General features: G+C 38.7%; 2 protein-coding genes across 2 annotated transcripts; both read right to left on the bottom strand.

Annotated features, from left to right (window-relative positions):
• Positions 1-16,284: 16,284 nt before the first annotated feature.
• On the bottom strand, positions 16,285-16,623 carry LOC138887112 (uncharacterized). Its single transcript, XM_070168828.1, has one exon. The coding sequence runs from the start codon at positions 16,621-16,623 to the stop codon at positions 16,285-16,287; it is 339 nt and encodes a 112-aa protein (XP_070024929.1).
• Positions 16,624-18,790: 2,167 nt separating this feature from the next.
• Positions 18,791-23,851, bottom strand: LOC138887111 (uncharacterized). The gene is made up of 5 exons (XM_070168827.1): positions 23,714-23,851; positions 23,466-23,589; positions 23,348-23,405; positions 22,166-22,292; positions 18,791-19,150 (listed from the first exon to the last, which is right to left on the bottom strand). Exons 1-5 carry the CDS (start codon positions 23,849-23,851, stop codon positions 18,791-18,793), a joined length of 807 nt encoding a protein of 268 aa, XP_070024928.1.
• Between the last annotated feature and the right edge of the window lie 245 nt (positions 23,852-24,096).

The raw sequence follows: 24,096 nt of genomic DNA, 5'->3' as shown, positions 1-24,096 counted from the left end.
AATAAAAGGATAAAAGGAGACGCCAAGGCCTACGGATGCCTGTAGGACTACCTTAGATCTCCGAATGGACTGAAGGAAGAAACCCAAAGCTACGGTCCGTATGCTCCAACATCGGGATCTACACATAGTGTATAGTATAGTATCAATACAACCGACCCCATGTGCTGGCAAGTCCCTAGCCTAACCTCGGCAAAGTAGTGACGAGGCTAGGACATGACTACCAAATAAACCTATGCAGTTTAATCATATACAACAGGAAATAAAGGCAGAAATGTACAGTTAAAGATAGGAGGGGGAAACATGCTGCGGGAAAACATCTAGTAATAACAGAATAATAGTAGATAGATATAAGGAACACCAAAGTTCAATTATCAATACGAACCAGAAATAAAGACAAGTGCATGGCATCACCCTTCGTGCTTTTACTCTCGTTCTCACCATGCACAACATCAACCTTCGTGATTTGCACTCTTCCTAACCATGCACGACATCACCCTTTGTACTTTACACTCTTCCTCACCCAAGCAACATTCACAAAGAAATTCAGGCAAGGAAGTCAATAATATCAGGTATTAACAGGAAACCAATAAAGGAATATAAAGAAATCCATAATTCAATTATCAACTAGAGTCAGGAATTCAATAACACATGTACGGAACCACCCTTCGTTCTTTTACTCTCATCCTCACTATAAAATCAATAGAATCGTTACGGAATGGTGCATCATGCGGCACGACATCACCCTTCGTGCTTTTACACTCTCTCAAAAATATCATGCACGACACCACCCTTCGTACTTTAATGCTCTTCCTCACCCATGTAACAATCATAAAGCAATTTGGGCAAGGGAAAACAATATCAAGAATAATAATGTCCCGGCAAGGGAGATAATATCATAGACCTTTTCTCTTGTTTTCACATTAACTTCACAACTCGATTCTCAACTTGAGTCAATGCTCTACAATATTCAACACCCCAAATCTCAACTTGAGCCAACACTCCACAGTGTTCAATTACCATTAATACTTTCACAAGTCTTGTTCAGCAAAAGAACTTATTATATAAAGCATGAACAATATGAAACAGAGTCATATAAATCATAATATAAGACTCACGGGCATGTTTGACATCGACTTATAGATACCCGTCACCATACCTATACGTCATACTCAACAAATTACACATAGCAAATAGGACTCAACTCCTAATCCCTCAAGGTAAAGTTAGACCAAACACTTACCTCAAAGCCACGAACACAATTAAGCCTCAACTATCGCTTTACCTCTTGATTCCACCACCAACTCGCTTGTATCTAGACACAATTTACTTAACGATATCAATAAATGAGAAATGAATCAATTCGAATGCATGAAAATAGGTTTTCTAAAGATTTCCCCAAAAAGTCAAAAATCGACCCCGGGCCCACATGGTCAAAACCCAAGGTTCGAACCGAAACCCGTTTACCCATTCTCACAAGAACCCATATATATAATTTGTTTTGAAATCAGACCTCCAATTGACGTCCAAATCCCCAAAATTTGAAAAACATAGGTTCTAACCAAAACACCCAATCTCCCCCATGAAAACCCTGGATTTTGAGTTGAAATCATGTGAGAAGATGTTAAAGATTGAAGAAAATGAGTTAGAAATGAATTACAATCGATTAGAGAATAACTTTTCTTTGGAAAATTGTCCAAGAGAGTTTATGTTTTGAAAGGGTTTAAAAATTGAAAGACGTTCCGCTTAGTCATGGATTTACAGGTCGCAGATGTCGCAATTACGACCAGGGTTTGAAATTGTGAACCCTTCAGATTCTGCTAACCTTGCATTTGCAAATAGGGGTTCACATTTGCGAACCATGAGGGATTCAGTCCTCTTCGCATTTGCGATACTGCCTTCGCATTTGCGATGTCGCATTTGCGACCAAGGCAGCCCAGGCCACTATTCGCATTTGCGACACATTGCTCGCATTTTCGAGCCAGGCTTCACAATTGCAAAGCCTGCAGGCCTATAACACACCAGAAATTCCTAAGTCCAAATTTCACTCTGTGGCCTATCCAAAACTCACCCGAGCCCTCGGGGCTCCAAACCAAACATGCACGCAAGTCCAAAAACATCATACAGTTTTGCTCGTGCAATCAAATCATCAAAACAATATCAATAACTATGAATTTAGCATCAAAATCAAAGAAAATCTCAAGAACTTTCAAAGTTTTAAATTTCAGAACTAAGGTTCCGAATCACGTCATATGACCTCCGTTTCTTACCAAATTTTAGAGGCTCAACTTAAGTCACATATAAGACCTGTATCGGGCTCCGAAACTAAAATACGGGCTCGATACCATCAATTTCAAACATATTTCATTTCCAAAAACTCATATATATTCTAGAAAATAATTTTCTTTAAAAATTCATTTCTCGGGCTTGGGACCTCGGAATTCGATTTTGGGCATATGCCCAAGTCCCATATTTTCCTACGGACCCTCCGGGATCGTTAAATTATGGGTCCAAGTCCGTTTACCCAAAATATTGACCGAAGTCAACTTAAATTCATTTTGAAGGCAAAATTTATCATTTTTCATAGATTTTCACATAATGGCTTTCCGGATACGCGTCCGGACTGCGCATGCAAATCGAGGTGATATAGAAAGAGGTTTTTAATGCCTCGAAACACTGAATTTACTTTCAAAACAAGTGATGATCGGTGTTCATAAAAATTCGAAAAACCGAACCAAACCGAAAACCAAATCAAACCGATCAAAAAAATTGATACTTTTTGGTTTGGTTTGGTTTTGGTTTTGAAATTTAAAAATCGATCAAATTTGGTTTGATTTTGGTTTTAATAAAAAAAACTGAACCAAACCGAATATAGGAGTAGCTATTTTAAATTTATTGTTACACCTATATGTATACTTTTATACAAAGTTTCAAAAAAATTATAGTAAATATTAATCGTTTTTGCACTTTTAGTATAATTCTTTTCCTTTACATTCTAGTTTGATTGGTAGTTTTCTTTTGTTAAGTGTAAAAATCTATTTCATGTTAAAAATAATATATTTTTAATTGAGTCCTTAAATTATTCATCACTATTTGATTCAATTATCATCAATATGTCTTGGTAAATAATAGATATCTCAAAGGGCAATTGATTTGATAGTGTTACGTTGAAAATATGGTCGCCGAAATATGTGTTTGATAGTGTATGTCTTATATTAAGAAAAAAATGACAAATAACTGAAAAAATTGAAAAACCGACATAAACAGAATCGAGAAAAAACCGACTTAATTGGTTTGGTTTGGTTCAAATATTTGAAAAACCGACTTACTTGGTTTGGTTTCTTTTTAGGGAAAAATCGATCCAAACCGAACCATAAACACCCCTAAATACCACAAAGAGATTCAACCAAATCCTCCCTAAGATCAGGTAACACAAACCACATAACGCCTCAAATCATCTGATATGTTCGTGTTCATCCACGTGATGGTAAGGTCAACTATTACAACCGATCCAAACTCAAATCTCACAAATATACCCCACTGGTAGAAAAGAAAGCCTCCATATAACATCATAAGGATCACACATCCATAGATTACCCCGCAGGTGATAACCCACCTACTTAGCTTCAAATTGACATCTCTCTATAACCTTTCACAACCACAACTACTATGCCATCACTTAATCTTTCTGAGTGTGAACTCACAGCAAGACATGAAAACCTACTTTGTTCCGTAATTAAACATGAAAAATCTCTTAACACACTCATAACTCGATATTATAAGTCACATCAAGACATAAAGCAAGTACCCCAATAGTCCTTTTTACATCTCAAGAAAACTCTTCTCGTCACATTCAAACCACCTAAACACATTCCGCTGTCATATCATACTCATTGTGCCAGAAATTCCACTCATAGGGATACTATTGGACATATAAGCCCAACAATACATGCTCACACAACTAAAATCACCGTGCTCAAGCACAGTCAAAATCCGACCTCAAGTCCTCCAGACTGGCCCATCATCAACACACCGAAATAAAATTTCGTACCTATCAATGGAATCACAAATCGTCGATGTACATATGATACCGAGTGCTCACATGCGCATACGAGTGCATTGAAGGAATTCAAAGAGTTACACTTCAAGCTAAATCAATGTCGCACGATAAGGAAAGAAAGATGGAAAGTTTATCCTAAATGCCCTGTAGTCTCTCGAAAATAAGTATGGACGTCATCTTACCAATCCACAAGACTCTAATAAACATTTGCTCATGACTCGTAAAACCTATGAACCTAGAGCTCTGATACCAACTTGTCACGACCCAAAATTCAACTAGTCGTGATTGAAACTAACCTAACCCCTAGGGTAAGCCAGTTAACAATAAACCAATTCCAATGAGATTTATTAAGCGAAGAAATAATAATACAACTGAACTATTATACAAAGAATTCCCAAGGACTGGTAGTACAGATTATAAGCTCCTAAGATTTAGAATTTACAAAGCTGGTATGAAATAAATACATCATCTGTTTGAAATATACATGAACATATTAAAAATTATAAAGTACCAAGGACAAGAGGCAGCATGAACAGAACGCATGTACATCTTCAAATCCAGCTCCTGCCATACATAGCAACATCAATATCACACATTTGCACACAAGGTGTAGAAGCGTAGTATGAGTACAACCGACCTCATGTACTCAATTAGTAACAAACCTAACCTTCGGTTGAAAATTGAAAGTAGTGACGAGCTGGGACAAGGGTCAGTGTCGAACTCCAATAGCTAGCAACAGTTCATAATAATATAATAAAAATGGTACAAGAATTAACTCAGAGATATGATGCTCAGCTCATTTACAGTTACGAAAAATCAGTATGTTTTTCAACTATAACAGTAAATCCCAAATCTTTCACCTAAAACACCAAAAAAATATGATCAAGTTGGTAAATTGTGATATTTCTCAAAACAACTTCCAACAACCGGTAAGATGTTCCATTATCAAATGGCACGAGAAAAGTCATCTCTATGACTATATGTCAATGTATGCATGCCAACTGTAATATAATGTAGTGATAAAACCATATGCATACTCTCGGTGTATCAATGCACTCAGTCCTCCCAATCACTTAATCATCACATTCACTCAGTCCTTACAGCCACTCAGTCCTCACAGTCACTCAATCCTCCCTATCACGCCCCTTTTTTCCTTGCGGAGTCCGGGGTTTCGACATTTTTGAGACAACTCCTTTCCTTTTGGGAATTGGTATGGAATTTGAAGAGTCTCCACCTAAAGGATTAAGGTGCGTTAGGGCACCTAGAACAAATAACTCATGAACTAGTTTACATTAACAGAGATTGGATAAGGGCTTGAAATTACCTTGAGGGGAAGGTGTTAAGCACCCCTCGAGGTCAACAACAGTGGGTTCCGGCCAAACTCAATTTAAGCGAATTAGTTTTATAAGCAAATAATCAGATATACACTACTTTAAAAATAGGGAGTAAAGGGGTCCTAGGTTTTTTAGCCTATAGGATCACTTCTGTGCAATACTCGGTAAACTTTCCTCAAATAGAGGTGTTACGCGTAGCATTAGCGCACAGGTCATCATATCCTTTAACACCCAATTACCCTCCCCTTTTTTATTATCTAAGCATTTTAATAGCATCGAATATGTACCCTATGTGTGCATTACCCGTCCCTTACCTGTGGACCTGGAGATGTTTAGGACCTCTATTTAAGCCAGTTCTAGACCCACCAATGGTGCTTAAAAAGGAGAAAATTAGGCGTCAAACAAAATAGGTAGGACTATCACATAAGGAGCAGTTAAAGGGGCTCACATTTACCTCCACAAATAAGCAAACAATTGCACGCCTCAAACAAACAGGTTTAAATGATTTAAAGTCCTATAGCAGGATGTCTAGATGAACACAAAATATGCAACAGTTTCATGAAGGTGAGGCAGTAAATACCTAATCAGTTTGCCTACTGATCTTTTATTCCCTACCGAATTTGGGCACGTTTCAAGCAGCAGGAAAATAGCAGTTTTAAAACCATAACCCAATTAACCTATAAGATTGCCTAAGTGATAACCGGACAAAATTTTATAAACCGGGTATCTGAGCTGTAAACAATTACTGATTTTAGCAGGTTGATTTCTGTCTTAACCCTGTAGGCATGATTTCTAAGTTCAGAAACTGTTTTTGAATTTTCTTATAGGCATGGTATCTAGGTGCAGGAAACTGGTTACAGGCGTTATTTCACGACATAGAAACTGTTTATATTTATATTCCCTATAGGCATGATATATAAGTACACAAACTGATCTTACAACCTTATAGACATGGTTTCTAGAATGCATAACTGATTTTAAAACCTTATAGGCATGACATCTAAATGCAGAAATTAATTTTACAACCTTATAAGCATAGTTTCTAAATGTAGAAATGATTTTAAAGTTCCCTATAGACATGGTATCTAAATGCAGAAATTTCCTATAGATATGGTATCTAGACACAGAAATTTCCTACAGACATGGTATCTAAATGCAGAAATTTCTTATTGCCATGGTATCTAGATGCACTAGTGTGGATCTTGAAGGGATATTCAAAATTATTTTGGCCCTATAGGCATGACATCTAAAAATTGATCAAAACATGTTACAACAACAACAACGACCCAGTGAAATCCCACAAGTGGGGTCTGGGGAGGGTAGTGTGTACGCAGACCTTACCCTACCCCAATGGGGTAGAGAGGCTATTTCCGAAAGACACCCGGCTCAAGAAGACAAGAAGACAAACGGATAGATTAGAACATATTGAACAAATTAAATCCTATAGGCATGTTATCTACTGCATGCAATAACAGAATATATTGGACAAATAAATACCCTATAGGCAGTATATCTAGCATATAGTAGTGAAAAATATTTGAAAGAAGCAGACAACCTAAAGCAGGTTTTCTACCCCATTCTCGTGCAAACATAAAACTAGGCCTAGTTTTTCCCAATTCACTATTGCCCAATCGTTATTACAAAGAATTATTACAGACCATAAGCAAATGAATAAATTACAAAAGTATATAACTATAGGAAGCCTACAGCAGGTCCAAATGTACCCGGATAACCCAGGCCTTCAAACCATAATAGCTCCAAGGCTCAGAGATACACAGTCACTATTGGCAAAGCATAAAGAACCCAAATCTCTAGTGTGTCAGAGTTCATAAGGGCTTCGAGAACCTAGGGCAGTGCTCACACTTAGAGAACAAATGTTCATAAACAGTTGAAAAGGTATTAGGGACCAAACCCCAGCATGTCAGAGTTCCCAGGGGTCTCATATGGACCCCAAGCAGTGCTTACACTGGGGAGGTCAAGGACATAAAAAGAAAACCTAAGGATGGGGATTCAGGGTAGCATAAGCAGCACATAAAAGGAGGCCATGGGAAAGGGGGCTGATTTTCTAAGAGGCCTACTTGACTTAGGGAAACAACATAACAGAGTTCAGAACACAAAGTAAAGGATAGCAAAATCTAGACATATGAACAGAGTTACATTGACAGATCTAGGACACATATTGGCAAGTTTGCAAAGTTCTTCATTCATGGCATTTAGTAAATTAAAATCTAAAAGGTGTACATGCTAGTATCAACCAGTACTTAAACAGAACATACACATATAGACTAATTACCTAAAGTTAAACAAACATATGAGATCGAATGAACTAAAGGCATACTGAATGACAGGTTATCAGGATACATGAGTGATAGAACTAACGAGATTTCATACAGGAAACAAATTAGAAAGTATTAGGCCTAAACACTTAAGACGATTCATATTATTCAAACAAACAGTCTCAGAATCAACAATATTAATTAGAGAACTAAAGAGACTCAAACAAATATGCAATTTGACAGAATCATGCTCGAGACAAATACACTTTAAACACACAGGATCATAGACATAAACCACTAATACATAAGGATAAATTGGCAGAGGTACAACAATTCACCAGTTAAGCGAGAAAGCGAGAATAATACCAATAGTTGAGAACCCAGAATATTTGGCTTTGGCTTTCAGCCAGCCAAAACCTAGAGATAGAACGAAATAACAAAGAGAACACAGAATTAGAACTTAAGTTTTTCTGTGAGATATAGTGATTTCGGTATTCCTAAAGGGGAAAAGGGGGTGGGTATATATAGTGACATAGATCGAGCAGATAAATAAGGAAAAGTGTAAATCAGATACCAATAAGGAAGTATCCATATGCAGAATCAAATAAAATCACATTTAGGGAAAAGGAAATAAGCAAACCCTAATTTTAGGAAAATAAAATATTGACAGAATATTCACACATAAATATGAATAGAGATACAAATAGCACCATAGTCAGTGAGTCGAAATGATTAAGCAAACAAGATCCGAAAATCCTAACTCTTAAGGCAAATTAAAAGAAATCAGCAGAATCTAAACAAGAAAAATCAAACTCACACATAATAGGATGAATATAGACCTGAAAACACCCAAAATCAAGGGCCCGAACAAATTTTGGTTCGTTTTGAAGAAAATCTGTGAACCCTAGTTTAGGGTAAGTAAAAGAAATCGACAAAATAGGTAGATTCTCATATAATAGGGTGAATAGAGACAGAATCATGCCAAAGATCAAGGTTTGAACCAGATTGGGCTCAAATCAAAAGGGAATCTGGAACCCTAACCTTTAGGGTTAAGTACGAATCAGCGAGATACAAGAGAATTGGTACAAAATAACGTGTTTGGACTCAAGGCTGTCCAGATTCAAGAGGTAAACATAGATTTCGATAGAATCAAAGTGGGATACTTGCCATGTTTAGGCAAGTACCTAAGTTACTTCGTAACATAGCACCAAATAAGGAAAAAATACCGAAATGGTAAGGGAATAAGGAAAGAATACCATTTGGGATGGGATTTGGGGGATTTGAGTGGGGCGGCGGATTTTAGGGTTCATTAGAGATATGTGAGACAAGGAGGGTACAAGGGCGGTGCGAGTGGGATAATGATCCCTAAGGTAAGAAGGTTTAGGACTTAAAAGGGTGGAATTAAACGTGGGTCGTTGATCCTGAGGATCAACGACCAGGATTTAAAAGAAAGCCAGGTCGAGTTGGCTTGGCGGGTACCGACCGGCTTTAGGGGTTGTTTGATTAATTGATTTGGGCTTGGGGTATTGGGCTAGAAAATTAATTAAGAAAGGGCTATGTTTTAAATACCCATTTAATTTAATAAAATAATTTATAAATGATAAAAAAGTGATTTGTGCATGAAAATATTTTAAAATAATTACTTAATATTATAAAAATATTAAAATTCATTTTCTATATAGATAATATAATTATGTATATGTATGGTCTATTATTGCAAACTATACAATTATAGTCTTAAAAATGTAAATGTAATTATAAAAATGCGATTAAAATATTTAAACGCTTATATGGGCATAAATGATGAATTTAGATGATTAAATCATCATAAATAATATGAGGGATAATTATTGGGTATTTATGTAATAAAAAATACATAAATAAATTGATTTAAAGCCTTTAAAATTATAGAAAACTTGTAAAAATACTTGTGCATGTTGTAAATGAATGTACAATATTTTGAAAGTATGTATGCATATTTAAAAATATATGAGGAAAAAATTGGGTATTAACAACTGCCCATCATTCGGCACTCGCGCTCGGCACTTGCACTCAGCAGGTACCTACACTCATTGTGGGTGTGCAGACTCCGGAGGGGCGAATCTAGCCCAAGCACTATAATAAACTAATTATGGCATGAATCAATAAAGCCTGCTGTGGCGTGCGGCCCGATCCCATCAATCAATAATACTTGTTGCGGCGTGCAACCCAATCCCATCAATATCCTCACAATCAGGCCCTCGACCTCACTCAGTCATCAATCTCTCCAGTCTCTCGGGATCACAATGTCATGAAGAATCAACCCAAAAATGATGATGTGATGTATCAATCAATGGTAACAGAGATTGAGATATGATATGCAAATGAATGCATATGACTGAGTATGTAATTTCAATGTAAGAAAATAACTTAACAACAGAAATGACCTCAGTGGGTCCCAACAGAATAAGCATATAGCCTAGACATAGGGGTGGGCATTGGTCAGTTCGGTCCGATAAGATATTGGTTATCGGTTATCGGTTAATCGGTTATATATCGTTATCGGTTCGGTTATCGGTTTACCCGATAAGATAAAACAACTAAAAAAATTTGCAATATATAAAACAAAGAAATCAAACCACCAGAACGTGTAAACTGCCAACTTTTGTTGTTTCTTAACAAAAGCACGCTCCCACTTCTGTGTAGTATCTACTGATGTCTGGCGGAGAACTGGTGGTGAGTCTTGCGTCTTGACTCTTGGGGGCTGCGACGGAAACAAGAATGAGAACTGGCAGACAAACGACTGAAGACTGACGAGTGAAGAGGGAATTAGGAAAATAAATAACCCTATTATATACTTAAGGGTAAATTAGTAAATTATATCATTCTTATTGGGTTATCGGTTTTTACCCAATAACAAAAATGCAAACCGAACCCGAACCGATAACCCAATAAAAAAAATTTAACCTGTTACCGAACCGTTAACCCAATAACCCAATACCGATAACCCAATAAAGAATTAACGGTTCGGGTTATCGGTTTTACCGATATATGCCCACCCCTACCTAGACATGGTTTCTAACATGGATTACAACTCAATTACTCTATCACGTAGAGAATTCATGGATACAGATAAGATTAGGTAACTACATAGTACCACAGAAATAACCGAGTCACAATTCACACGGTGAACGCCCACACGCCCGTCATCTAGCATGTGCATCACCTTAACACCAAACACATATCACGTATACTCAAGGGTTCATACCCTCATCACCAAGTTTAGAAGTGTTACTTACCTCGAACAAGCCAAATCCAATACTGAGCAAGCCAAACGATGCTCCAAAAATGTCATCCCGTGCGTATTGATCTCCGAACGGCTCAAAACTAGACAAAAGCAACTAAGAACATCAAATAATGCCTAAGGAAATAATTTCAAATGATAAGGGTCGAATCTTTAATTAAAATCCCAAAGTCAACCAAAAAGTCAAACCCAGGACCGCACCTCGAAACCTGATGAAACACACAAAATTCAACAACCCATCCAATTACGAGTCCAACCATACTAGTTTCACTCAAATCCGACTCCAAATCGATGTTCAAAACTCAAAATTTTACTCTATGAAGGTTTAGACAAAATCCCAAATTTTCTCTTAAAAATTCACAATACAATTACCAAAAACGAAGATAGATTCACGAAATACAACCAAAACAGAGTAGAGATTACTTACCCTCATCCATACGGTGAAAATCACTTCAATCCGAGCTTCATAGCTCCAAATATGATAAAATGGTCGGAACCACCGAAATTAGAGTACTTATAATCACTGGGCGAATCAATGAATCGCGATCATGGAAATAACATCGCAATCGCGAAGAAGGAAAAACACTTCCCCAGAAAATACCATGTGCGACCGCGTATAGAGCTTCGCTAATGCAATGAACAAACAACACTGCCTCCAACAATACACTACCCGATCGCAAAAATACTCATGTGAATGCGAAGCACACAGGCGACCAAACTTCGCGAACGCGTCCCATATTACGCGAACGTATTGTAGAAGTTCCAGCTCCCAGTTTCTCATCTCTGCTCTGCACGATCGCGATGCCCATCATGCGAACACGAACAGTACCTACACAGCCTTACGCAAACATATTCATCCAATCGCGACTGTGATGAAAGAAATGCCCTAGCTCCATATTTCCTATACGGGATCACATACCCATCTTCGCGATCGCGAAGGACAATCCAAGCACTAGAAACCAGCAGCAAACATCAATGAAAATATGAAGAAAAATTGTCCGAAATCAATCCGAAACATGCTCGAGCCCCTCGGGACCACGTACAAACATTCCAACAAGTCTCGTAACATAACAAGACCTACTCGAGGCCTCAAATCACGTATAATAATATTGAAATGACGAATCACACCTCAAATCAAACTTAAATGAACTTTGAACTTCCAAAACTCGCGCCGAAACATATCAAAGCAACCTGGAATGAACTCAAATTTTGCACACAAGTTCCAAATGACATAAGGAAGCTATTCCAATTCCCGGAACCACAATCCGAATACGATATCCTCAAAGTCAACTTTCGGTCAAACTTATGCAAACCTTCAAATTTCCAACTTTCGCCAATTAGTGTCGAAACCTTCTAGAAATATCCAAATGCAAATCTGGGCAAATGCCCGAGTCCAAAATCACCATCCGGACCTAACGAAACCATCAAATCTCCAGTCCGAGGTTAAATACTAAAAAGTCAAACTTGGTCAACTCTTCCAACTTTAAAGCTTCAATCATGAAATTCATTCTTCCAAATCAATTTCGAATAACCTAAAAACCAGAACCGACGATTCACACAAGTCATAATACATCATACGGAGTTACTCATACCCCCAAACTATCTATCGAAGTATAAATACTCAAAATGACCGATCGGATCGTTACAGTATTACCCTTTCCCGGAAGAAGGGCAGAAAGCAAATACCAGAGGATAGATACGAATACATGATTTAGAATAAGTAGGTTTAAAATGAGTAATGATTTCAATATAGGTATAAATTCTACATATCTTAGCATATGCACAATTCGGAACAAGAATAATGAAATTAGTTAAACTCATAGAACGTTTCCTAAATCCGCTCCTGAAAAGAGTCTTGTGAAATATTTGCGATGATATGAATAAAGACAAAAGGAGAGAACTTATCACCTAATGCACTCATCCAGCTATTTATAAAACCAGCTATTTTTGCTGGCTATGGATTGCGATGGACGAACTACCAAAGCAAAATAATCGCTAGTGGCACCTATGAGACAGGGAGCAAAAAGAAATATTGAAAATGGTCATATCATATCTCATGTGTGGGCTCAAATTTGGTTCTTTTGATAAATGTGACTGTATATATCACTAAGCAAATTGATTTTCATCATTTAAACTAGCAAAAAGAAGTGAAAAATTTGTTGACAAAGAGTCCATGCAGGACTTGTTCCGAATTATTGCAATGATTCCGTTACCATTTGATTCTACCGAGAGATTTTAACAATGAATACTGATATGGAACCTATGCGAAACAGAACCCCTATCTTCTCTTCTCAGGGAAGCAACGGAAAGGAAATGCTGATTGCACGTTTTTTAAGAGTAATGCCTTTTTTCTCTTCCTAAGGACTCAATCTCTCGGGTATCTATCAACATATAATCCTACATGGATTATTTGTTAATCATGGAGTAGGAATGCTCAAGATGCCAAAGTAATGATTGTGAGTTGTGACACAACTTTGAGATAGCCAAAAATTTTATTTAAGAGAGCTCTTGCTATAATCTTCTTAGAATAAAAATGAAATTTTGGATTTGTAGAAAAAGTTATTCCCAGATGTTGGTCTGGTGGGGGCTAATGTGGTCTGCAACATCAGATAATTAAAAGGTTCAACTTTCATCAAGAGGGATCTCTTTGAATTGAAATTTTGTACAACATACAGGTAATTTTAATTTTTTAACCTAATTTTAGAGTGGTTTTATGTATACGTTCAAAAATAAAACAAGAAAGGAAATTGAGTGATGTCTTAACTTCTTTGTTTTTCCTTCTCAAAAGAAAGAACAGCAAATCCTTGTCACTATATAAAACTGTCCTTGTATAGTCATGGCCTTCATTCTTGAGGTGATTATTTTAGTGACTATATAATTCAATTATAGTTTCGCATAAAAGGACAAGTAACTTTTGATGCCATACAACTGTACTATATGAGAACCAAGCCACAAATTAAAGAGTTGTATAGATTATTGGTACTTACACTTGATTTTTTGTTTTAAATTAATATTACGTTGTATTAATTTTATACAATATCAATCTTTTTTTGTGTGCGCGCATATTGTATTGTTCTTTAGAAAAATATATTTTTACACTTGAGCAAGAAATTATTATTTATGATTTAGTACCATTCAGTACCGAATGAAATTGCTTCTTTAAGAGTGTCTCCACTCTCCACCACTAGGCTCATACGATGCAGCCAATTCTATCGACAATGACATATATGGTTCAAACATAATGTATAGGAATATTTGCTAATTAAGATTCTTAAAATTCAAACACAAATACGACATGTACGTTACAGATAATTGTGGTTTTCTGTAAATAAAATAATACTGAGGAAAAAGGTTAACTCCAACATTCTTTTGTTTTGGCAAAAGTAACTCCAACATTTGACCTTGCAACTAAGGAAGTATGAATAATACAGTACTGAAATATGAATTTTTCTCTGTAATAGAAAATGATGTGGCATTGTCAACATATCATGAGCTTGCCCTGCTGATTCCTGCCTAGTGCCAACCATGCATATATTATTTTGACTGGAAAAAACGTCCCCGCTAGCCAGCTGGGTATGAATAAACAAAGATGTCAATCTTATATTATTAAAAAAATGTAAGTTAGAAACCGAAATGACGGTGGACCAAAATTTTGGATTGACGTAACCTGCAGGGAGCTACTGGATTATCGTTCTTTTTTGGAGATAGCAAATTCAGGACCATTTTCCCCTTAACAGTCACAAATTTTAATTTGTATTGCATTGCTAAAAAGATGTTAAATTTTTAGACGAATAGTCTGACCTTCTCTTCTTTTTTTTCTTTTTTTTTTAAAAAAAAAAAGAAAGAAAAAAGAGGTGAATATGCGGGTGTTTATTTCAGGCTCAAGTTTTCTCTAATACGTTATAGGAAATAAAAAATACCAAGACATAAACTGATATTGTTGACCTTACGTAGAGGCGGATACAAGATTTAAACTTTATGGGTTCAGATTTACAATTTAATCACATTTCATATAATTTAACGGGTTTAAAATTTATTATTTGTACATATTTAATAATATTTTAAGCAAAAATACAGACTATGAGTAAATATTATGATTCAGTTGAACTAATACATTCTAACACTAGATATGCCTCTGTCCTTGTGAACAATTGCATTCGTATGATAAAGGAGACATCCACTAAAATTGATAAGAGAAAGTTAATTGTTTTATTTATTGACTGTAATGCCCCGAAGTTTTTCCGCCATCTATTACGTTCTTGTTCAGGCTCTAACTTGGACATACGGGCATTTGAAAAGATTTGAAGGTTTATAATACCTAATCTTATAATTGGAAAGTTATATGGACAGATGAGCAGATCAGCCATTTGAAGCTTAGCGTTCCGTTCGGTGTTTTGAGACCTTGAATGATTTCATATTATGTGATCTGACTTGCATGTATGGTCGGTTTTGGTTTTCGAACGATTCGAGATTTGATTTAGAAAAATAGTTTTTATTTAAGAAGCTTTAAATTGGAAGAGTTGACCAAGTTTGACTTTTGCGTATTTGATCTCGGATCAGAGTTTCGATGGTTCCGTTAGGTCCGTATGGCAAGCCGTCCGGGACCTCATCCAAATGCATTAACAAGTTCATAAACATGATACGGACTCACTCGAAGCCTCAGAACACATAAAACAACATCGAAACTAAGAATCACACCCTAAACCAAATTAATCAACTTATGAACTTCAAACTTCTTCAACTAGCTCTGAATGCGATGAATCATACTTAGGCAACTCGGAATGACGCTATCGCACAAGTTACAAATCACGATACAAACCTATTCCTAGGCTCGAATCACAAACAGACATCGATAGCACAAAAGTCTACTTCAAATCAAATTTAGGAAACTTTAAAACTTTCAAGGTGCCAACTTTCAATAATAAGCGCAGAAACGCTCCTGGTTCACCCCGAAACTCGATCCGAACATACGTCCAACTCCAAAATCATCATACGAACCTATTGGAACCTTCAAATCCCAGTTCTGAGGTCGTTTACTCAAAATGTTGGCTCATGTCAAACTTGGTCACCTAGGTCATTATTAAGGAACTAAGTGTTCCAAATTCAACCCAAACCCTTCCAAAACCAAACCAATCATCCCCGCAAGTCATAAAACAATAAAAGGACATATGGGAAGTCTTGAATAGGGGAATGGGGATCAAGAAAGAAAAATGACCGATCGGGTCGTTACATCCTCCACATCTTAAAAAAATATTCGTCCTCGAATGGGTCTAGAACCATACTTGGATTGCTGAATAAGCATGGCTATCTGCTCTGCATCCCCCCTTCTGTTTCTCAAGTTGCCTTCTCGACTGGTTGACCCCTCCACTGGACCTTTAAAGCTGAAATCTTCTTAGACCTCAACTGGCGGACCTGCCTGCCAACAATAGCAACTAGATCCTCCTTATAACACAAACTCTCATCTAGCTTAACTATATTGTAATCTAACACATGTGGCCTGTCGAGAAGGTACTTCCGGATCATACACACATGGAAAACTGGATGAACTTCTGTTAGACCAGGTGGCAAAGCAAGCCTGTAAGTAACCTCTCCAATTCGCTCTAACACCTCAAATGGAATGATGAACCTCAGACTCAGCTTGCCCTTCTTTTCGATCCTCATGATACCTTTCATCGGCGAGACTTTAAAGTGAACCTTATCGCCCACCATAAATGATAAATCACATGCTTTCTTATCTGTGTAACTCTTCTATACAAACTAAGCTGCGAAGTGGCTCCTGTATCTACTTCAACTTATCCAAGGCATCCTTTACCAAATAAGTACCATATAACCTAGCCCCGCTAGGCTCAAACCACCCGATGGGGAACGACATCACCAGCCATACAAAGCCTCAAATGAATCCATCTTGTTGGACTGATAACTGTTGTTATAAGCAAACTCGACCAAAGGTAAGAATCGATCCTACTTCCCTTCAAAGTCAATCACACATGTTGTGAGTATATTCTCCAGAATCTGAGTTGTCTGCTTCGACTGCCCGTCGGCCGACGGATGAAAGGTCATGTTGAGCTCTACCCGGGTACCCAACTCATTATGTACAACTCTCTAGAAATATGAAGTGAACTGAGGGTCTCTATCTGAAATGATGAAAATAAACACACCATTCAACCGGATGATCTCCTAAAATGTAGATCTGGGCCAACCTCTCTGAAGAGTACGTAGTCACCATCGAAATAAAGTGTGCAGACTTGGTCAGTCTGTCGAATGAACCAAATGGCATCAAATTTCCTCAACGTCTGCAACAACCCAACTACGAAATCTATAGTGATTTGCTCCTTCTTCCAGGCCTATAAAACAATCTGCTGAAGTAGGCCACTTGGCCTCTAGTGTTCATACTTAACCTGCTGGCAATTTAGACATCTTGCCACAGACTCAACTATGTCCTTCTTCATCCGCCGCCACCAGTAATACTATCTCGAGTTACATTATCGTAGTACCTAGATGAATAGAATATCGTGCGTTGTGTGCCTCCTCTAGAATTGTCTCTATCAAGCCATCAATATTAGGAACCCATAGGTGACCCTAGAGTCACAAAATACCATCATCACGGATAGTAACCTATTTAGCACCACCATGTACCACCATCTCTCTAAGAATTAGCAAGTGCGAATCATCTTACTAACGAGCCTTGATCCTCTCAAATAAAGAAGACTGAGCCACAACACATTCAAGAATTCGACTAGGTTATGAGATATCTAACCTTACAAGTCTATTAGCTAAGGACTAAATGTCCAAAACCAATGGCATCTCCTCCGCTGAAATGAATGTCAAACTAACCATACTCTAAGCCTTTCTGTTCAAGGTATTCGCAACCACATTTGTCTTTCCCATATGGTAGATGACACTAATATCATAATCTTTCAGTAGCTCAAGCCACCTGTACTACCTCATATTAAGGTCCCTTTACCTAAACAAATGTTGCAAACTGCAGTGATAAGTATAGTCCTCACACAACACCCCATAAAGATAATGTCTCCAGATCTCGAAAGCATGAACTATCACGACCAACTCCAAATCATAGAAATGGTAATTCTTCTCGTGAGGCTTCAGCTTCAGTTGACGTGAAGCATATACAATAACTCGCCCCTCCTACATCAATACACCACCCAAACCAATGCGTGAAGAGTCGGAATATATAGTATACATCTCTGAACTAGAGGGAAAAAATAACATTGGTGATGTAGTCAATGCAGTCTTGAGCTTCTAAAGTTCGCCTCACAATTTTCGGACCATCTGAACAGAGCACCCTTCCGGGTCAATCTAGCCAAAGGAGCTGCAATAGACGAGAAACCCTCCGCAAACCAACGATAATAATCTTCTAACCCAAGAAACTTCCGTTCTTGATCGTTGTGGTAGGACGAGGTCAACTCTAAACTACCTCGATCTTCCTGGTATCCACCTTGATAACCTCACCTGATACGACATGCCCTAGGAAGGCCATATAAACTAAGCATAACTCACACTTGGAAAACTTAGCATATAGCTTTTGTTCCTGCAAGGTCTGAAGCACTATCCTCAAATGCTACTCGTGCTCCCCCATACTATACGAGTAGATCAATATGCCATCAATGAAGACATTGACAAAAGAGCCAAGATATGGCCTAAACACCCGATTTATCAAATCTATAAATGTCGTCGGGGCGTTAGTCAAGCCGAAGGACATCACTAAAAACTCACAAAGCCCAAATCTAGTTTAGAAAGCCGTCTTTGAAACACCTGAAGCACGAATCATCAGCTGATGATACCCAGATCTCAAATCGATATTAGAGAAGACCCTAGCACCCTATAACTGATCAAACAAGTCATCAATATATGGAAACATGTACTTATTCTTGATAGTGGCTTTGTTCAGCTGGAGGTAATCAATGCACATCCTCATACTCCCATTATTCTTATTTACAAACAATACCAATGCACCCCAATATGACACACTCGGCTTGATGAACCCCTTCTTGAGCAACTCCTCTAGGTGTTCCTTCAACTCCTTTGAAGGCATGCAGTATGGTGGAATGGAAATCGGTTGGGTGCCCGGCGCCAAATCAATACTAAAATCAATGTAACAACCTGGTGGCATGCCTGGTAGATTAGTAGGAAATACATCAGATAAATCCCACACCACTGGTACTGAATTAATCGTAGGAGTCTACATAGAAGTATCCCGAACATAAGCCAAATAGGACAAACAACCCTTCTTGACTATACATCAAGCCTTCAAGAAAGAGATGATCTGACTAGATATACTGATAGATGAGCCCCTCCACTCCAATCTAGGCAATTCTGGTATTGCCAAGGTAATAGTCTTCGCATGGAAATCGAGAACAACATGGTACAGAGACAACCAGTCCATGCCTAGGATGACCTCAAAGTCGGTCATATCAAGTAACAGAAGATCCGCTCTGGTCTCATAACTATAAAAGTCACTACACAAGACCAATAAACCTAATCTACAACAATATTATCACCCACTAGCATGGACACATATACAAGAACACCCAATGACTCAAGTGAGACATCTAGATAACAAGTATATAGAGAATATACATATGAATAAGTAGACCTTGGATCGAATAGTATCGAAGTATCCCTATTGTAGACAGAAATAATACATCTGATCACGGTGTTTAAGGCTACTGCATCTGCTCTGGTTGGAAAGGAATAGAACCTAGCTGGAGCACCACTTGGCTGGCCTCCACCTCTAGGGAAACCCTTACCCACCTGCCCTCCACCTACAGGGGACCGGATGGGTGGTGCAGAAGCTGGTGCAATGACCAAGGGCTGATGACCCTACTGTAATGCCTTGCCCCGAAGCCTGGGCTAAACCTCCTCATATGACCATGCTCCTTGCACTCATAGCAACCTCTCAGTGTAGAAGATTGTGGTCCCTAAATATGATACTGGTGACCAGAATACCCAATGGAGGAACCCTAAATAGCCGGTAGACGGTAGGTACTCTCTAGAATAACTCTAAAGTTGGGCCATGCCGGAGCACCCCGAATAGGCCGTGGTGCTGAATACATAGGCCTGCTAGACTGGCCCCTCATAAACTGACCTCTGCCCTTAGATGGGGCACCATTGAATCCGCCAGAATGCTGAGGTCATTTCTCCCCCCGTTGTATATGATTCCCCTAGTTGCAGATACCCTTGATCCTCCGAGTTATATCCACAACTTGCTCGTATGAAGTCCCCATATCAATCTCTCGGGCATATAACCTTGATACCATAATGCAAGCCCACAATAAACCTCTACACTCTCTCTGCATATGTGGGGAGTATCATAAGTGTGTGGCGAAACGACTCAGAGAATCTCGCCTCATAATCGATCACAAACATCTAACCACGCTTGAGCTGCTTGAACTGACCTCGTGACTCTTCCCTCTGAGAGGGTGGAATATATCTCTCCAAAAGAGACATGTGAAGTGGTCCCAAGTCAAGGGAGGTGAACCAGTTGGCGTGCTATATAGATAAGATTGACATCATCTACGAGCCTTCCCCTCTAGCGGAAATGTGGTGAAATCCACCTTGTTGGCCTCGAATATTCCCATATTATACAGTTTGTCCCTGCAATGATCAATGAAATTCTGTGGGTCCTTATGTCGCTCGACCAATGTGCTTATCACATGTGATGCAACATAATGAAAACCTCACATTCTCACACTCTCAGAGTACTCAATCTGACTATCTCAATTCTCGCTCTTCACACTCAGCCACTTAGCACTGTACGGTACCTGCGCTCACTGTTGATATGTTAGACTTTGGAGGTGCAGATCCTGCCCAAGCGCTAATGATAAGCCAATTTGTCTTGTTGCGGCATGCAGACCAATCCCATAATAATAAAGCCTAAAAGTCCTGCTGCGGCGTGCAGCCCGATCCATATGTAAAGCCATAAGGCATGCTGCGGCGTGCAGCCCGATCCACAAATTTTACACACAACACTATTGTCAGGCCCCAACTTAGTCTTCAATCTCTCCATTCTCTCGAGCTCACAAATATCATGCCAATTAGCCCATACAATGATATATAACACGACAATAACTAGTAACAGAGACTGGGATATAATATGCAATGATGGATGTAACTGAGTACAATAGTGTCATTTAAACAAATAATTCAACAGCAAAAATGACCACAATGGGTCACAATTGGATAAACATATAGCCTAACATGATTTCTAACATGAATCTGCAGCTCAATTACTCTAACACATAGAGATCACATGAACAACTACAAGGTTTGATGACTACACAGTACCACGAAATCAACCAGATCACAATTTCTACGGCGCATGCCTAAATGCCCATCACCTAGCATGGATGTTATCTCAACACCAACTACATAACACGTAATTTAGGGATTAATACCCTCAGAACCAAGTTTAGAAGTGTTACTTACCTCAAGCGGTGCAAATCTCTACTCTAATAAGCCTTTGTCTCGCGAATCTGCCTGCGAACGCCACGAATCTAGCCATAACAACTTGATACAATCAACTCAAACTATAGGAATCAATTCCATAAGAAAGGGCAAAGTTCTTTAGCAAAAGTCAAAAAGTCAACTCAGAAAATCATTCCCGAAACTCTATCACACATGCATGGAGCATATCATCTAGAATCTGAATAGTGCGCTCAGACAATCCGTCCATCTGAGGGTGAAATGTTGTGCTCAACTCAACTCGAGTACCTAACTCTTTCTGTACGGCGCTCCAGAACCATGATATAAACTATGTACCTCGGTCAGAGATGATAGATACCGGCACGCCATGAAGCCTGACAATCTCACGGATATAAACTCGAGCCAGCTGCTCGGAATAATAAGTAGTCATCACAGGAATGAAATAAACTGACTTGGTTAGCTTTTCCACAATCACCCAATCTACATCAAACTTCCGCTGAGTCTGTGGGAGTCCAACAATGAAATCCATGGTGATCTGCTCCCATTTATACTCCGGAATCTCTAACTTCTGAAGCAATCCACCCATCCGATGATGCTCATACTTCACCTGCTAGCGATTTAGGCACCGAGCTACATATTCCACTATGTCATTCTTCATCCTCCTCCACAAATAATGCTACTTCAAGTCCTGATACATCTTTGTCGCACCCAGATGAATGGAGTACCGCGAACTGTGAGCCTCTTAGAGAATCAACTCACACAATATGTCTACATTGGGCACATATAGCTTGTCATGCATCCTCAATGCACCATCATCTCCAATAGTGACCTCCTTAGCATCACTGTGTTGAACTGTGTCCTTAAGGACGAGAAGATGTGGGTCATTATACTGACGCTTCCTGATACGATCATAAAGAGAAGACTAGGAGACCACACAAGCCAAAACTCGACTCGGCTTAGAAATATCCAATCTAACAAATTGGTTGGCCAAGGCCTGAACACCAAGGCCAATGGCCTCTCTGCTGTTGGTAAATGTGCTAAGCTCCCCAAACTCTCCGCCCTGCGACTCAAGGCATCGACCACCACGTTGGCCTTCCCGGGATGGTATAGAATAGTGATATCATAATCCTTAAGCAACTCTAACCACCTCCGCTAACGCAAGTTAAGATCCTTCTGCTTGAACAGATGCTGCAAACTCCGGTAATCAATGTAGATCTCACAAGGGACACCGTACCAATAGTGCCTCCAAATCATTAAGGCATGAACAATAGCTGCTAACTCAAGGTCGTGGACAAGATAGTTCTTTTAATGTACCGTCAGATGTCTTGACGCGTAGGAAATCACCCTACAGTCTTGCATCAATACCGCACCGAGAACAATTCCAGATGCATCACAATAAATAGTATTAGTCCCCAAACCTGTAGGTAATACCAATACTGGGACTGTAATCAAAGGTGTTTTGAGCTTTTGAAAGCTCTTCTCACACTCCTCTGTCCACCTGAACGGAGCACCCTTCTGGGTCAGCCTGGTCATAGGTGCTACAATAAATAAGAATCCCTCAACAAATCAACGATAATACTCCACCAAACCAAGAAACCTCGGGATCTCAGTAGCTGAGGATGGTTTGGGCCAACTCTACACTGCTTCCACCTTCCTTGGATCCACCTTGATCCCCTCACGCGACACTATGTGACCTAAAAATGCCATTGAATCTAACCAGAACTCACACTTTAAGAATTTTACATATAACTTCTTTTCTCTCAATATCTGAAGCACAGTCCTCAAGTGATGCTCATGATCCTCCCGACTCCGGGAGTACACTAAAATGTCGTCAATAAACACAATGAAGAATGAATCAAGATAGGGCTGAAATATACTGTGTATCAAATGCATAAATGATGCTGGGGCATTGGTCAGCCCAAATGACATCATAAGGAACTTGTTATGACCATACCGAGTCTTTAAAGCAGTCTTCGAGATATCTGGCTCCCGAATCTTCAACTGATGATAACCTGAACATAAGTCAATCTTGGAAAACACTCTAGCATCCTATAACTGATCAAATAAGTCACCAATACGAGGCAAAGAATACTTGTTCTTCACTGTAACTTTGTTCAACTGGCGATAATCAATGCACATATGCATAGAACCATCCTTTCTCTTCACAAACAAGACCGGAGAAGCCAAGGTGACACACTAGGATGAATGACACCCTTATCAAGTAATTCCTATAACTGTTCCTTCAACCCTTTCAACTTAGGAGGATCCATACGATATAGAAGAATAGAGATGGGCTGAGTGCCTGGCAACAAATCAATACCAAAGTCGATATCTCTGTCTCGTCAGTTGGAAATATATCAGGGAAATCCCTCAATACTGTGACTAACTCAATTGTAGGGGTATCAATACTGACATCTCCCACATACCCTAGATACGTGTCACACCCCTTCTTAACCATTCGTTGAGCTTTAAGAAATGAAAAACTCTACTGGGAGTGTAATCTAAGGTACCCTTCCACTCTAACTGTGGTAAACCTAGCATAGCCAGCGTCACGGTCTTGACGTGACAATCAAGAATAGTATAATGGGGCCACAACCAGTCCATGCCCAAGATAATATCAAAATCTACCATATTGAGCAATAATAAATTGACTCTAGTCTCAAAACCACTAATAACAACCAAACACGATTGATACACACGGTC

Source organism: Nicotiana sylvestris, chromosome 3 (genome assembly GCF_000393655.2).
Source record: "Nicotiana sylvestris chromosome 3, ASM39365v2, whole genome shotgun sequence".
Classification (NCBI taxonomy): Eukaryota; Viridiplantae; Streptophyta; class Magnoliopsida; order Solanales; family Solanaceae; genus Nicotiana; species Nicotiana sylvestris.
This window is presented reverse-complemented; position numbering and strand designations above follow the sequence as displayed.

Coding starts and splice junctions, on each gene's coding strand:
- LOC138887111 (XM_070168827.1), bottom strand. CDS start 23,851: ATGGTTAAGAAGGGGTGTGACACGTATCTAGGGTATGTGGGAGATGTC. Junction 23,590..23,713: donor AGACAGAGATATCGACTTTG/GTATTGATTTGT, acceptor CATTCATCCTAG/TGTGTCACCTTGGCTTCTCC. Junction 19,151..22,165: donor ACAAGCTATATGTGCCCAAT/GTAGACATATTG, acceptor ACTTCTATGTAG/ACTCCTACGATTAATTCAGT.
- LOC138887112 (XM_070168828.1), bottom strand. CDS start 16,623: ATGAAAGGTATCATGAGGATCGAAAAGAAGGGCAAGCTGAGTCTGAGG.